At 43.4% G+C, this 16,207-nt stretch overlaps 1 protein-coding gene and 1 long non-coding RNA gene across 3 annotated transcripts in view; one reads left to right on the top strand and one right to left on the bottom strand.

Annotated features, from left to right (window-relative positions):
* The window catches only part of Ttc26 (tetratricopeptide repeat domain 26), a 45,901-nt gene that overhangs the window by 17,954 nt on the left and 11,740 nt on the right, over positions 1–16,207 (bottom strand). For both annotated transcript variants that reach the window (XM_042677048.1, XM_042677047.1), the window contains exons 5-10: positions 14,250–14,299; positions 13,466–13,611; positions 10,411–10,582; positions 7,086–7,160; positions 2,584–2,686; positions 2,168–2,223 (exon numbers count right to left, since the gene is read on the bottom strand). In XM_042677048.1, the coding sequence (XP_042532982.1) occupies positions 2,168–2,223; positions 2,584–2,686; positions 7,086–7,160; positions 10,411–10,582; positions 13,466–13,611; positions 14,250–14,299 (602 nt within the window). The remainder of the gene's footprint in view (positions 1–2,167; positions 2,224–2,583; positions 2,687–7,085; positions 7,161–10,410; positions 10,583–13,465; positions 13,612–14,249; positions 14,300–16,207) is intronic.
* On the top strand, positions 120–15,939 carry LOC122105763. The gene is made up of 3 exons (XR_006147093.1): positions 120–209; positions 4,943–4,948; positions 15,929–15,939. It is a non-coding gene; the product is annotated as an uncharacterized LOC122105763 (long non-coding RNA).

Below are 16,207 nucleotides of genomic sequence, written 5' to 3'. Positions count from 1 at the left end.
ACAAAAAAAATGCCTTCTGATTCCCACTTCTCTTCTAGAGTCCAAAGGGCTCGTCTGCATCTTCTTCCCCCTGACATGGTTCAATTTTTTTAGTAGATAACTTCCCTTAGTAGTTTTATCCATTTTTTTTTTCCAGAGCTGAGGACCGAACCCAGGGCCTTGTGTGCACTGGGTGGGCACCCTTCCGTTGGGCTAAACCCCCAGCCCCAGTTTTATCCATTTTTATTTATGGGAGTTCGTTAAAAGAACAACACTAAAACTGCTGGTGCTTTTTTTTTAAATAGAGAGTGATTTTAAAATATTTGTGCTAGTCCTGGAGCTTGAACTCAGAGCTGGGGTGCTGTCCCTGAGCTTCTTTTGCTCAAGTCACAGCTCCACATCCTGCTTTTTGATAATTTTACTGAAGATAGGAGTCTCATGGACTTTCTGCCCAGGCTGGCTTGAAACTATCCTCAGATCTCAGCCTCCTGAGTAGCTGTGAGCTCTTGGTGCCCAGCTTAAAATATTTTTGATTGATATACAGTATTTGTATATATTAAGAGATGCAAAGTCCTGTTTTGACTTGTGTAAATATGGGGCAGGGATCAAGGCAGGATAAAGAGCATTTTTGGGGGGGGGAGGGGGAGTCTGGTCGTGGGGCCTGAACTCTGGGCCTGGGCGCTGTCCCTCAGCTCTTCAGCTCAAGGCTAGCACTCTACCACTTGAGCCACAGCGCCACTTCTGGCTTTTTCTTTTTGCTTATGTGGTGCTGAGGAATTGAACCCAGGGCCTCATGCATGCAAGGCAAGCGCTCTACCACTAAGCCACCTTCCCATCCCTGGTAAAGAGCATTTCTATAACATGAAACTGCTATCTTGTCTCAGTTTTGGCCTGGGCTAGTTTCAAATGATTCTTTTGATCTTGGCCTTCCAGATAGCTAGGAGTATAGGCATGAACAACCACACTTCAACCCTTTTTGAGGGACCAAATACATATAAAGAAGTTTAGCTACATCAAAAAGCCTGTAACAGCCAGGTGCCAGGGCTTACCCCTCTAATCCTAGCTACTCAGGAGGCTGAGATCTGAGGATTGTGGTTCAAAGCCAGCCTAGGCAGTAAAGTCCCTGAGACTATCTCCAGTAAACCACTTAGAAAATGGGAAGTAGCACTGTGGCTTAAGTGGTAAAGCCCTAGCCTTGAGCCGAAGAGCTGAGGGACAGCACCCAGGCCCTGAGTTCAAATCTAGGATTACCAACAACAAAAAGCTAGATTATAGGCATAGTTGAAGTGGTAAGAGTACTAGTTGAATGAGCAAGCCAAGTAAGCATGAGGCCCTGAATTCAAACGCTGGTACTGATACAGTTCAAGCTCCACGACCAACAAAAACAAATGCAAAAAGCCTGTCACTTTTTTTTTGCCAGTCCTGGTGCTTGAACTCAGGGCCTAAGTACTGTCCCTGAGCTTCTTTTGCTCAAGCCAGCACTCTACCACTTGAGCCACAGCACCACTTCCAGCTTTTTCTCTTTATGTGGTACTGAGGAATCAAACCCACGACTTCATGAATGCTAAGCAAGCACTTTACCACTATACCACATTCCCAGCCTGCCTGTAACATTCTTCTATCAAAAGTCTCACATTTTCCTAGGCCATAGAGGATCAAGGTTCAAAGCCAACATAGGTAGAAAAGTCTGTGAGGCTTCATCTCCAAGTAACTAGCAGAATGCCAGAATGAACTCATGACTCAAGTGGCAGAGCACCTGATGTGAACAAGAAAGCTTAAAGCCCTGAGTTCAAGTCCTAGTATTAGCATACATACACACACAAAGTCCTAGGTTAATATATGTGGTCTTTCCTAGGACTCTACAAGCCAGAATATTCTCTAGCTACATGTCTGAAGTTCTACTTTCTACATTACTGGTTCAGTAAAAATGTAGTTTCAACTGGGCTCATGCCTGTAATACTAGCTACTCAGGAGGCTGAGATCTGAGGATCACGGTTCAAAGCCAGCCCAGGTAGGAAAGTCCATGAAACTCTTATCTCCAGTTAACCACCAGAAAACCAGAAGTGGCACGGTGGCTCAAAGTGGTAGAGCACTAGCCTTGAGCTGAAAAGCTCAGGGATAGCACCCAGGCCCAGAGTTTAAGCCCCATGTCGACCAAAAAAAAAAAAAAAGGTACAGCTCTAGTTACCTGTGGCGTAGTAGGTTCCAGATCCTTAATTAAGTTATAAGCTTCCTGTACATCATCTGAAATATAAAATATGGGTAGTTATGCTAATCTATATGCCTGAAGCCATCCCAAGAAAAAGGAACAACTACCAGCAAAGGGTAAGAAAAACAATGGAAAATGAGTAGAAAGAAAAGGCAGAGAGGACAGTAGGATAAGGGCAAAATCAAAAACAAGAGAGAAAAGGTGGGCGGCAGAAGAAGAGAGAGAAGATAAGAGAAAGTACACAACAGGTAAGCACTACTAAATCAGTTTTGTCTTATGAAGTTGGTACAGATAGATCTTAGGAAGAATTATGAATTTAACACATACAACAAATAGTTCAATTAAATATTCTAAAATATGTTGCTATAAGAAAGAACAAGATAAATTTTTCTAACCTTGACGAAGATAGTAAATCACTAGGTTTAGCCTGGCTTCGGGAATCACGTCAACCAGAGGAGGTAAGACTTGCAAGGCCCCTTCACCTCCTCGGAAAACCACCTAGACATTGAGAAATTGTGTTACTGCTGCCATATGTAGGTACAATGTGTTAGTGGAAATGTTAATCATGAACTGGGTTCAGTTACCATAGTTCTGGGTCAGTTAACATACTGGGAACTTCTACTGTTGGTTAAATTTAGTATTACCTTAAGTGATCCCATGCTTTTTATCCCCTTCTTTTCCTTCCCTTGATCCTTCTAATCATCCTATGTTAACTTACTTCCACTGTGGCTAAAACCTATCTCTATCATCATTGTCTTCTTTCCCTTCTTCATCCATAGTACTGCATCTTTCACTCATAGTACTGCATCATTCATACACCGCATCTGTTTTTTGTTGTTTTTTTTTTTTTTACCAGTCCTGAGGCTTGAACTCAGGGCCTGGGCACTATATCTGAGCTTCTTTTGCTCAAGGCTAGCACTCTACCACTTGAGCTAAAGCGCCACTTCCAGGTTTTTCTGTTTAATGGTACTGAGGAATTGAACCCAGGGCTTCATGCATGCTAGGCAAGCACTCTACCACTAAGCCACATTCTCAGTCATACACTGCATCTTATCATATAGTTTTTCATTGGTGTTTGTTGCACCCAGCCCCAAGAACTGTGGCTGATGTTGTCATCATGTTTATTTCTAAGAGAATATGTTTTTGAAACTATTTGCAAATGACCCTGACCTTATGGAAGGAAAACTATTGATTACATTATGGCAAGAAATAGAATAAAGTAGGACTTTTCTTCTTTGTTCTTGGGTGTTTTTGCCTCCAGCAAAGCCTAAGGCTTGATGTACAGATTTCATTTTCTCCTCTTAAGAATGCAGAAAATAGCCAGATGCCAGTGGCTTATGCCTGTCATCCTAGCTACTCAGGAGGCTGAGATCTGAGGATCACAGTTCAAAGCCAGCCCCGGCAGAAAAGCCATGAGATTCTTATCTCCAATAAACCACTAGAAAACCACAAGTGGCACTGTGGCTCAAGCAGTAGAGCACTCGCCTTGAACTGAAGAGCCCAGGGACAGCGCCCAAGCCCAAAGTTCAAGCCCCACAACTGACCCCCCTCCAAAAAAAAAAAGAATGCAGAAAATCTTTCTTGATTTTGTTTTCACCCTGCCCTGCTTTTTAAGATGTGTTTGTCTATATTGGTGCTATGGATCAAATCTAGAGTCTCATGTATGTTGAGTATGCATACTATCTAACAACAATCTATAACCTCATCCCAGAAAACAAATAAAATAGCTGATAATTAATACAATTTCTTTCTATCTAGACATTCTACATCAAAAAATCCATGATAAACTGGGTGCTGGTGGCTCATGCCTATAATCCTAGCTAATGAGGAGGCTGAGATCTGAGGATCGCAATTCAAAGCCAGACCAGGCAAGAAAGTCCATGAAACTCTTATCTCCAATTAACCACCAAAAAACCGGACGTGGCACTGTGGCTCAAGTGGTAGAGCACTCACCTTGAGCTGAAGAACTCAGGGACAGCGCCCGGGCCCAGAGTTCAAGCCCCATGACTGACAAAAGCAAACAAACTCCATGATGACTTGGTTTCCAGCATCACAAAAGCAACAATGGAAGATGAAATTTATATATAAGCTTTCTGAGCCTCTTATAGCTTTCCTCCATCTCTACCTTTCAGAGTTATTCTGAGGATTAAATGAGTTGAAGTGGGCTAAATGGGTAGCACATGGTAGGTAATATTTAATTCAGTAAATACTCAGTGGCATCTACATGCCTGTTCTTAATAAGCACTTGTTTCAGCAGAAATATGTCACTTCCATATTAACTATACAAGTATGGAGGAGGTGCCCTTCAAAGAATGAATGAATGAGTATGTCATCAGATGATCATGAGTGCCACAAAGAAAAACTTCAAAAACAGTAATAAACACACACACACACACACACACACACACACACACACAAAGTTTCACAACCAAGTCTACTGACCCAGTTGAGTATATATTGTTTCACATACATGATGAAAATCTCTGGTGTGAGCCACACAATCTCGTTTCTTAGAACAACTATTTTGCTTATCTTTTTTTGTTCCTCTGCAATGTCCCCTCTCTTGTTAAGGATAATTCCTCCACCTATCTTCCTGATCCCGCCACTTCTACCCCCATCTAGACTTTGTTTCCCCATTAGTCATCCTTGTCCTCAAACTTCCCAGAACACTGGCCCAACTTCTCCACTTTAAACACACAGGATTTTGTTCTCTTCAACACTCTTCCACTTGGTTGCATTGTTGTCTCTGGATAGTGCCCTGTTTTTCTACTTCAAAAGTATGTTGCTTATTGCTTCTAAGTCATATTTGCCCTCTTATTCTTGACAACCCCAGACTGGTTTTTGTTCCCAGTACACTAATAAACTTAGTCTCCCAAGTCACAAATTAACCCTTTTAACTAAACCAAAGGACGTTTCCTTCTGTTTTCTCCACATGTTTGCAGTTTCCATAGAAACTGAGCTACAGGATGACAATTACAGCCCCATTTTCTACATGCTTCCCACAGGTTGAGAATCACTAATCCAAAGGTCCAAAATCTGAATTTTTGAGTACTGACATGATGCCACAGTGGAAAATTCCACACATGACAGGATGTAGTCAAACTGCAGGCTCATGTCAGGAATGGTGGCACTTGCCTATAATCCCAGCACTCACAGGCCGAGGCAGATGGATCTGGAATTTGAGGTCAACATGGGCTATGTAACAAGACCTTGTTTAACAAGTAAAAAGAAGCCGGGCGCTGGTGGCTCATGCCTGTAATACTAGCTCCTCAGGAAGCTGAGATCTGAGGATCACAATTCAAAGCCAGCCCGGGCAGGAAAGTCCATGAAACTCTTATCTCCAATAAACCACTAGAAAACTGGAAGTGGCGCTGTGGCTCAAGCAGTAGAGAGCTCGCCTTGAGCTGAAGAGCACAGGAACAGTGCCCAAGCCCAGAGTTCAAGCCCCACAACTGGAAAAAAAAAAAAAAAGTAAAAAGAAAAAAAAGGGAGGCAGGCTGGGAAGGTGGCTCAGTGGTAGAGTGCTTGCCCTGCATGCCTGAGGCCCTGGGTTTGATTCCTCAGCACCATATAAGCAAAAAGAAAAAAGCTGGAAGTGGCACTGTGGCTCAAGTGGTACACGCTAGCCTTGAGCTGAAGAGCTGAGGGACAGTGCCCAGGTCCAGAGTTCAGGCCCCACAACCGGACCCCCCCCCCAAAAAAAAGCTAGGTGTTCTACTTTTCTCCATTCTACATATGAGATCGCTCAAACCAAGCAATGTCAAGTCACTTCCTTGAAGTTACAAAGCCTTATATCTTGTGTAGTATGATTTTAACTGCAAGTTTGTCTTCAACAATTGATATTCTTAACCATTTATACTGCTGCCACATTTTTTCAGGCTTTTATCAGTTGTGGGGCTTGAACTCAGGATCTGGGTGCTGTCCCTGAGCCTCTTTGTGCTCAAAGTTAGTGCTCTACCACTTAAGCCACAGTACCACTTCTGGCTTTTAAGCAGTTAACTGGAAGAGTTTCACTGGGACTTTTCTGCCCAGTTGGGCTTCAAATTGCAATCCTCTGATCTCAGCCTCTTGAATAGCTAGCATTACAGGTGTGAGCCACTGGCACCTGGCTATTTTTCAGGCTTTTTAAAAAATTATATATGAGGGGCTGGGAAGGTGGCTCAGTGGTAGAGTACTTGCCTTGCATGCATGAGACCCTGGGTTTGATTCCTCAGTACCACATAAGAAAAAGCCAGAAATGGCACTGTGCCTCAAGTGGTAGAGTGCTAGCCTTGAGTTGAAGAACTGAAGGACAGCGCCCAGGCCCACGGCCAGCAAAAAATAAATAAATAAATACACACACACACACACACACACACACACACACACACACACACACGAGCAATGTGTTCATTTAGGGGAAAAAAAATCTTATATACAGCATTTCAAATTGAGAAAGAAAAAATTCCATATTCTTATCTAATTCCACTTTCCTAAGATAATTTCTATTTACTTAATTGCTGATATGTCTCTTCCAGTCATCTGCACAGATAGTATTTCTTTACCTTGAGCTGGATATTATATTCACCTGGGAAGCTTTTAAAAAATTGGACCTGGGCCCCAACTCAAGCATTAAATAAAAATGGTGGTGGACACCACAGTCACCTCCTTGAGAGGCTGAGGCAGGAGGATTGCTTGAGCAAAGGATTTCTAGGCCAGCCTGGGCAACATGGAGAGATCCTGCCACCCCTCCCGCTGGGAGACTGATATTTTAAATTCACTTTCTCTCTCCTAGAGTAAGGAGGCATTCCTGTGGAGAAAAGCAGCATTTGCTGAGGCATTTCCTTTCATTCCGCATTCTAATTGCTATGATGTACCCAAGTAGACTTAGGACTGAAGCCAGGAAATAGTTATTCACCAGGTTGTGCCGGATGAGTTCTTTAGCAAATTCAAAGGGTGATGAAGCATTGTCCATCAAGCTTTTGAGTTCTGCCTGCAATACAAAAAGGAAAGACTGATGAAAGTAACAGAGGTGTAGCTTTTGTTTTTGGTTTTTTCTTTGTGCTGGTGCTGGGACTTTAACTCAGGACCTGGGCACTGTCTCTGAACACTTGATCGACCTCTTCACTTCCAGCTTTTTGTGGTTAATTGGATATAAGGAGTGTCACAGACTTTCCTCCCTGGGCTGGCTTTGAACTGCAATCCTCAGATCTCAGCCTCCTGAGTAGCTAGGATTATAGACATGCACCACAAGCATCCAGTCCAAAGTGTAATTCTTTTTTCTTTGTCTGTCCTGGGGCTTGAACTCAGGGCCTGGGCACTCTCCCTGAGCTTCATTTGCTCAAAGCCAGCACTCTACCACTTGAACCATAGCACCACTTCCAGCTTTTTCTGTTTATGTGGTACTAAGGATTCAAACCTCATGCAGGCAAACATTCTACCACTGAACCACATTCCCAGCTCCCAGAGGTATAATTCTTAACTCACATGTTTTACAAAATGCTTTCTAGTTTATAAAGACTAATAGTTACTCTCATTTAGCCTCATGACTCTAAGTCAATGTACTTGTTATTGCCCATACTTTAACAAATGAATATAATGGTTTGGTGTCTTAAGCTTATACTTAGGTAACAAGTTTGTAAACAAGTGCACTCAAGCCTGAGGACTCCTCAAGAGGATCTTCATTTTCAGTGACAAGTGTTTAGGAGAAGCCAAGTGCTGGTGGCTCATACTTGTAATCCTTGCAGCTCAGGAGGCGGAGATCAGAGGACCAAAGTTCGGAGCCAGCAAAAAGAAGTGAAGCTGGCTGAGAGTGTGGCTTAGAGGTAGAGTGCTTGCCTAGCATGCATGAAGCCCTGGGTTCAATTCCTCAGTACTCACATAAATAGAAAACACTGGAAGTGGGGCTGGGAAGGTGGCTCAGTGGTAGAGCGCTTGCCTTGCATGCATGAGGCCCTGGATTCGATTCCTCAGCACCACATAAGCAGAAAAAAAAAATCCGGAAGTGGCGCTGGGGCTCAAGTGGTAGAGTGCTAGCCTTGAGCTGAAGAGCTGAGGGACAGCGCCCAGGCCTAGAGTTCAGGCCCCATGACTGGACCCAAAAAAAAAGAAAAAGAAAAAGAAAACACTGGAAGTGGTGCTAAGACTCAGGTGGTAGAGTGTTAGCCTTGAGAGGAAGAAGCTCAGGGGCAGCTCCCAGGCTCAAACCACAGAACTGGAGGAAAAAAAAAAAAGAAGTGAACCTGTAGCTCAAATGGTAGAGTGCCAGCCTTGAGCAATAAAAGCCACTTAAGTGAGGGGCTGGGAAGGTGGCTCAGTGGTAGAGCGCTTGCCTTGCATGCATGAGGCCCTGGGTTCGATTCCTCAGCACCACATAAGCAAAAAAGAAAAAAAAAGGCTGGAAGTGGCACTGTGGCTCAAGTGGTAGAGCGCTAGCCTTGAGCTGAAGAGCTGAGGGACAGCGCCCAGGCCCAGAGTTCAGGCCCCACGACCGAACTATAAAAAAAAAAAAAGCCACTTAAGTGAGTGTGTGCTGAGTTCAAGCCCCAGTACACAGACACACACAGAGACACAGACACACACAGTGTTTAGGAGGTGAGCCTTTAATGAGGCTGATTCTTCAACTTCATTTAAATCACACTACTCAAGTATTAGAATGCACTAGGTCCATTGTGTCTCTTCTGCATTCTCTTTCCCCATTAACTCACCTTAAAACAAAAAGTCATCATCTCCAAAAGTGTATTCACTGAGGCTTGAGGCGCTCTATCCCCTTCCCCGACTTTCCATTCTTCCGACCCTGCCAAGTCATGCTTCTGAGTAATCTTCCTCTCATTTTTTTCTGTCTCCACCAGTGAGTCACTAAGCTTTCTAGATAAAATCATAGCGTTCTTGATTGTTCTCTCTGTGTCCCCCACGCTCATTCTGCCTGATCTCAGCTGGGAGCTCACGTCTGCTCAGCAATCCTTTTATTCATTTCTTGTCCACAGCAGCAGTTCTCTCATTTTGGGTAATGCTAAGCTGGCTCAGCAGTTTTCAAGTTTTTTGGACTCAAGATCCCTTTTATACTCTTAAATTATAAGGATCTCAAAGATTTTTATTGAAAAACTAGATTAACCCACAAAAATTTACTGAGAAGAGTGGCTGTTGGACATTTCTCACAAGCCTCTACAAAGTCTGGCTTATTAGAGGACAGCCAAATGGGCTGGGCAGATACTCAGGATGACCAATGAGATGCCAGGCCAAAAGTGACTGAGATGCTTGTAAGCATTATGCTCACCTTTGGTCCTCAGGCTCCACCCAGACCTGAGCCCCTCCCATCCCTGGAGTTGCTGCCATACAACTGGCCCCTCCCTCTCTCCATCCAGATCCACTTGGGCTTCCATCTACCTCACTTCCTAACTCTCAGACCCTGCTGCTACCCAGAGAGTGAAAGGCCCTGGGTCCCAGATCACATTTTTTTCCCCCTACTACTTGGGATTGAACCCAGGGCCTCACACTTTCGGAGAGAAAATGTCTTATCATTTGAATCACACCCTCCAGACTCATTGTTTTATTCTGTTTTTGAGATAAGGTCTCAATAACTTTGTGCTGGACTTGAGCTCATAATTCTCCTATCTCCAACTCCTAAGTAGCTGGGATTATAGGTATGTACTACCACACCTGGCTCCAGATCATATTTTGATAATCATTGGGCTAGAGTATTCAAGTTGATGCTCATACTAAAAACTAAAACAATGAGATAAATTGTTTAAACACACACACACACATACACATTTTCTTAGGCACTCTTCAATGATGATAAGAAAGTAAAGAGGCTGGGCACTGGTAGCTCACACCTGTAATCCTAGCAATTCAGGAGGCTGAGATCTGAAGACCACAGTTCAAAGCCATCCCAGGCAGAAAAGTCTGTGAGACTCTTTTCTTCCATCATTCAACTTAACAATGGGAAGCAGAACTGTGGCTCGTGTGGTAGAGGGCTAACCTTGAGAGATTAAAGCTCAGGGACAGTGCCTAGGCCCTGGGTTCAAGCCCCAGGATCAGTGTACATGTGTGGGTGCATGCACGTGCAGACACAAACCACAAAAAACCTCAATATGTATATCATTAGTTTCCTACAGAATCATAGTGGCAATGACTACAGGGTATTAATGAAGCCTCACAGATGACAGAGCTTAAGAATATTTGGAACCTGTAAGGTAATTCAATTGGAGGTAAGGCAATTAGAAACATATTTGCATCCCTACCTCAGCTGCTTTGCCATTGTAAAGTCGAAAATGATTACAGGCCTTAAGATTGAGTGCGATGGTACTATCAGGTATTTGCTGAAGGTAAACAGCTAGAACCTCTTGAGACACATCATAGTAATCCAACTTGTAGTAGCAGAGGGCCACGTAAACGTTGAGAGCCAGGTACTCTCTATGTGAATGAAGGGGGAGAGATGCAGGATTAATAGTTTAAGTGTTCCTCAGAAATGCTGTCAGACTACAAAGCTTGGGTAGACAAGGACAGGACAACTATTTGCCTTGCAAGAAAGCAAGCAAGATAGAATCAGTGCATTTTTTCTCTATTTGCTTTGTCATATATATTTCAGTACATTCAGTCTTTACTTTTATTTATTATTGTGTTTGAACTAGGTTCTTCCTATGTTGCCCAGACCAACCTCAAATTGGTGATCTTTCCCCCTTAGACTCCCCAGCAGCTAGGAATTACAGGCATGTGTTACCTTGCCTGGCCTTTGAGGGGTGCTCTGATGTGAGCAGAGTACAAGATAACAACTAGAAAAGCAAGGGAAGGGGCTGGGAAGGTGGCTCAGTGGTAGAGCGCTTGCCTTGCATGCCTGAGGCCCTGGGTTCGATTCCTCAGCACCACATAAGGAAAAAAGCCGGAAGTGGCGCTGTGGCTGCTCAAGTGGTAGAGCGCTAGCCTTGAGCTGAAGAGCTGAGGGACAGCGCCCAGGCCCAGAGTTCAGGCCCCATGAACGGACCCAAAAAAAAAAAGAAAAGAAAAGCAAGGGAAAAGGTTATGCTGCTCATCCTGAGATGTGAACACAGGCTACAATGAAGTATAAGCAAATAAGCACACAGTGTACAGGGAATAGATAATGATGGCAGGTAGGCCCAAAGACTGGTAATGAAAACTGGCCGGAGACTGGAGACAATTTAGGAGGAAGGAGGGAAGGTAGATGCGATCTGGAGATGGGAGAAAGACAAGGGTTAAGTGGTGAAGTTGGATGCTAATTCTTCAGAATCATTGGTTTCTCATTCTTTCTGCAAGTATTTCCTCCTCTCTCTGTTTTCCTCTCTTTCTCTCTTCCCTCCTTTCTTCTTTCCAACACTGGGCAGTGAGTCTAGGGCCTCCTGTTAAGCCAGTCTGCCATCACTTGAGCCTTGTTTTTGATAGTGGTATAGCCACGCTGCCAGCTCTTTTGCTTTAGTTAGTTTTTCAGGCATTGTGCTTTTGCTCTAGCTGGCTTTTCATCACAATTCTCCTATATTCACCTCATAGGTAGCTGGAATTAGAGGCGTAAACCATCATGCCTGGCTTCTTCTTTTGACATAGTGTCTCACTAACTTTTTGCTTAAGCGGGCCTCAAACCACAATCCTCCAATCTCTACCTCCAAAGTTGCTGGATTGGTTTTATTTTATTTTTGACACCAAGTCTTGCTACCTTTGTCCAGACCAAACTTGGGACTCTCAATCTTCCACTTCCTAAATAGCTAACATTATAAGAGTGCCCCATGACAGTCCAGTCAACACATTTTTGTTTGTTTTTGCTAGTCTTAGGGCTTGAACTCTGGGTCTAGGCACTGTCCCTGGGATTCTTTTGCTCAAGGTAAATACTCTACCACTTAGCTACAGTGCCACTTCTACCTTCTTTGAGTAATTTATTGGATATAAGAGTCTCATAAGAGTTTCCTGCCCAGGCTGGCTTCGAACCATGATCATCAGATTTCAGCCTCCAGAGTAGCTGGGATTAAAAGCATGAGTCATCCACTCCTGGCTTAGACGATGCATTTTTAACAGGGGTGATATCACTCTCAAAGGTGCAATAAAAAACAAAAGGATTGGGCTGGGAAGGTGGCTCAGTGGTAGAGTGCTTGCCCCGCATGCATGAGGCTCTGGGTTCGATTCCTCTGCACCACATAAACGGAAAGAGCCAGAAGTGGTGCCGTGGCTCAAGTGGTAGAGCGCTAGCCTTGAGCAGAAGAGCTGAGGGACAGCGCCCAGGCCCAGAGTTCAAGTGCCACAACCAACAACAACAAAAAAAAGGATAATTATTTTACATGAAAGCACATACAGTAATACATATAAATGTTTGTAATTAAATATATTACAACAGCATGTATTTATTGGTATAAATACCAGTATATCAGGAGGAAACAAAAGGGTCTAAAAATAGTCCTTACATGGGTAATAATTTTTTAAAAAATAGAGAAAACTAAGCTTAAACAATCTGTAAAGAAATACTAGAGCCAGCGCTGGTGGCTCATGCCTGTAATCCTAGCTACACAGGAGGCTGAGATCTGAGGGTCACAGTTCAAAGCCAGCCTGGGCAGGAAAGTCCTTGAGACTCTTATCTCCAATAAACCACTAGAAAACCAGAAGTGGCGCTGTGGTTCAAGCAGTAGAGCACTCACCTTGAGCTGAAGAACGCAGAGACAACGCCCAAGCCCAGAGTTCAAGCCCCAGGACCGACCAAAAAAAAAAAAAAAAATACTAGATAATCAAGTAAACAGATTAAACTCATGGAGTTCTAGATCCAAAGAATACTAATTACTCAGCCAAACTACCTATAAAAGAAATAACAGGCCGGGCACCAGTGGCTCACGCCAGTAATCCTAGCTATGTGAGATCTGAGGATCAAGATTTGAAGCCAGCCCGAGCAGACAACATCTGGGAAAGTCTTGTCTCCAATTAACCAGCAAAAAGCTGAAAGAGGAAGTATGGTTCAAGTGGTAAAGAACCAGCCTTAAACAAAAAAGCTAAGCAAGAGCTTGAAGCACCAGGTGCCCAGTGGCTCACGCCTATAATCCCAGCTACTCAGGAGGCTCAGATCTGAGAATCGTGGTTCAAAGCCAGCCCAATCAGCAAAGTCCATGAGACGCCTATCTCTAATAAACCACCAGAAAAACCAGAAGTGGTTCTGTGGCTCAAGTGGTAGAGTGCTAATCTTGAGCTGAAGAGCTGAGGAACAGTGCCCAGGCCCAGAGTTCAGGCCCCATGACCGACAAAAAAAACCCCCCCAAAACCCTGAAATTAGCAAAATGAGATTAGGACTAGGTATGAAAGGCCACAAACCTGTTATCCAGTAGTATTCGCTTATATATATCAATAGCTTCTTGGTAATGAGATCGCATATAGTGGATTGAGGCCAAACTGAGCTGATCTTCTGTGATATCTTGAAGATTTTGATGAAAGTTCATTAATTTTTTCTCATCATTGAACTAAAATTGTAGGAGAAAAGACACATAAAGATCCACAGTAGTGGAAACACACTGTTGGTGGGAATGTAAATTTGTGCAACCACTGTGAAATCAGTATGGAGTTGCCTCACAATACTAAAAATCAATCTACCTTTTGACTCTGCTGTAACACTCTTGAGCAGATATCTGAAGGAGGGTAAATCAATTCACAAGATAAATACCTGCATTCCCATCTTTACTGAAGCTTTACTCAGAGCAGCCAAACTGTGGAATCAGCCTAGATATCCAACAACCAATGAAGAAATAAAGAATGTGTGGTATGTATATACAATGGAATATAATTTGGCCATTACGAATGAAATTGTTTACAGGAAAATGTATAGAACTAGAGATCATCTGATTGAGATAGCCAAGCTCAAAAAGTCAAGTATCCCATGTTTTCAACTCATGTGGCATCCACACCAACCATGACTGCCCTCCAAGGGACCAGAACCTGACACCTGTGAATACATTAAGCAGATAAAGAGCCAAGAGGGGAAAATCCTTTTAACACTGCCAGCTAGATTCTAGTTAAGTACCTTTCACTATCGTTGGTGACAAGATGGACACTAGAGAAATGTTTTCCAAACAGAAAAAGGGAGATTAAAAACAGAAAATACCTTGTGAGCCAAATGGAACAGCAGGCGGTTTTGGAGCCGGCTCTTTGGAGCTGAAGAAGGAAAAAAAAAAAAAAAAAAGATGATCCAAGCTGCTTTTTAAAGAACTTAATAGGGGCTGGGAAGGTGGCTCAGTGGTAGAGTGCTTGCCTTGCATGCATGAGGCCCTGGGTTTGATTCCACAGCACCACATAAGCAGAAAAGGCCAGAAGTGGGACTGACACTCAAGTGGTAGAGTGCTAGCCTTCAGCTAAAGAGCTGAGGGACAGCGCCCAGGCCCAGAGTTCAAGCCCCATGACCAACCAAAAAAAAAAAAAAAAAAGAGAGAACTCAATAGTCTAGCCCTCGATTGCCTGCAAGATTAAAAGGAGACTAGGATAACTCTCCCCAAATCTTTACCTAGCAGATGCTGGGGCGTATCTGCTCTCTGCCCAGTGCAGCAGCAGGAACATGAAGAACCAGCTTTCCCACCTCCTTGAGCTGGCTTCCATCACGGTGACCCACTTCATACAGGACAGCCGCAGCCCACTCCATGTCCATCACACACTGACAAACACTGACAATAGACACAGCCATCTCAGCACACGGACACCCTCCCAATCCCCCCTTTGTCACAGTACTCTTTCTCAATTCCTTCGGAAATTTTTTCCAGTTAGACTGTCATATTTGCTTAAATATTAGCTCTATCCATTGTCACAATCTTCCATGAAATGTGGTACTCTTAAATAGTCAGCCAAAACAAGAGGTTCACACCCTTATCCATTGCCTCTGTGCTCTTGAAAATCTGATTCTGGACACTCTATATCTCTTATGCAAAAAGAATTTTTCTTTTTTGTCGGTCATGGGCCTGAACTCTGGGCGCTGTCCCTCAGCTCTTCAGCTCAAGGCTAGCACTCTACCACTCATGCCACAGTGCCACTTCTGGCTTTTTCTGCTTATGTGGTGCTGAGGAATCGAACCCAGGGCCTCATGCATGCAAGGCAAGCACTTTACCACTGAGCCAACTTCCCAGCCCCAAAAGAATTTTTTTTGATAGTCCGGGAGATTGAACTCAGGGCCTGGGCACTGTCCCTTAGCTTCTTTTTTGCTCAAGGCTAGCTCCCCACCACTTGAACCACAGTGCCATTTCCAGCTTTTTCTGTTTTATGTGGTACTGAGGACTTGAACCGAAGGAGGATTCATGCATGCTAGGCAAGCACTCTACTACTAAGCCACATTCCCAGCCCTGCAAAAAGAATTTGTATTTCAATTCATAGGAAGGAAATATATATATATATAGACACACACATATATGCTGGACATAACTATCAACCACTTTTGATGTGGAAAAAAAAGTCTAGAAGCAACAGGTAAGGCAAATATTTTAAAGGACCTATGCCTAAATTAGTAGCTATGACACAGTTTGGGCACAGATGAAGAAAGGCCTCAGACTTTCTATTACACACATATGAATTCTATCCTAGATAGGACCAACTTCCTAATGAAACTTCTCTTGTCTATGTTCTCTGCATTTCTTTGAATTTCATTTACATCATAATTATTCTTAATCTTTTCTCCCAGATTTCCCTTTCCCCTTACTCTTCTTTTCAAATTTGAATACAATCCTCTAGAGATGGCCATCATGGCATTAAGAAAGCAGAAGGGAAGAGAAAGCATCTATATTCTTCTAGGTGAAATCGCAGGTTCTCCCTCAGTGGCTGCCCTGAATAACAATACCTCTGCACTGCTCTATCAGTAGCATGGCCACACTACTGAGCTGGCCTGATGGCGATGCCTTGCTCTTTTCCTTCTCTCATCCTCTACTTCTCCCCTTGGCAGAGGGCACTGTGAGGAAGGTGAGGGGAATTAGCTCCCTCTTTAAACATAAAGTTGGTCAAGTGCAGTATTTTTTCAAGTGTATAGCTTTAATATGTTCTTTTCAGCTTTTTATCTTTTAATCTTCCTTTTAGTGGCAGTACTAG

The sequence above is a fragment of the Dipodomys spectabilis genome, unplaced genomic scaffold, assembly GCF_019054845.1.
Source record: "Dipodomys spectabilis isolate Male_0828 unplaced genomic scaffold, ASM1905484v1 ptg000034l, whole genome shotgun sequence".
Taxonomy (NCBI): Eukaryota; Metazoa; Chordata; class Mammalia; order Rodentia; family Heteromyidae; genus Dipodomys; species Dipodomys spectabilis.
This window is presented reverse-complemented; position numbering and strand designations above follow the sequence as displayed.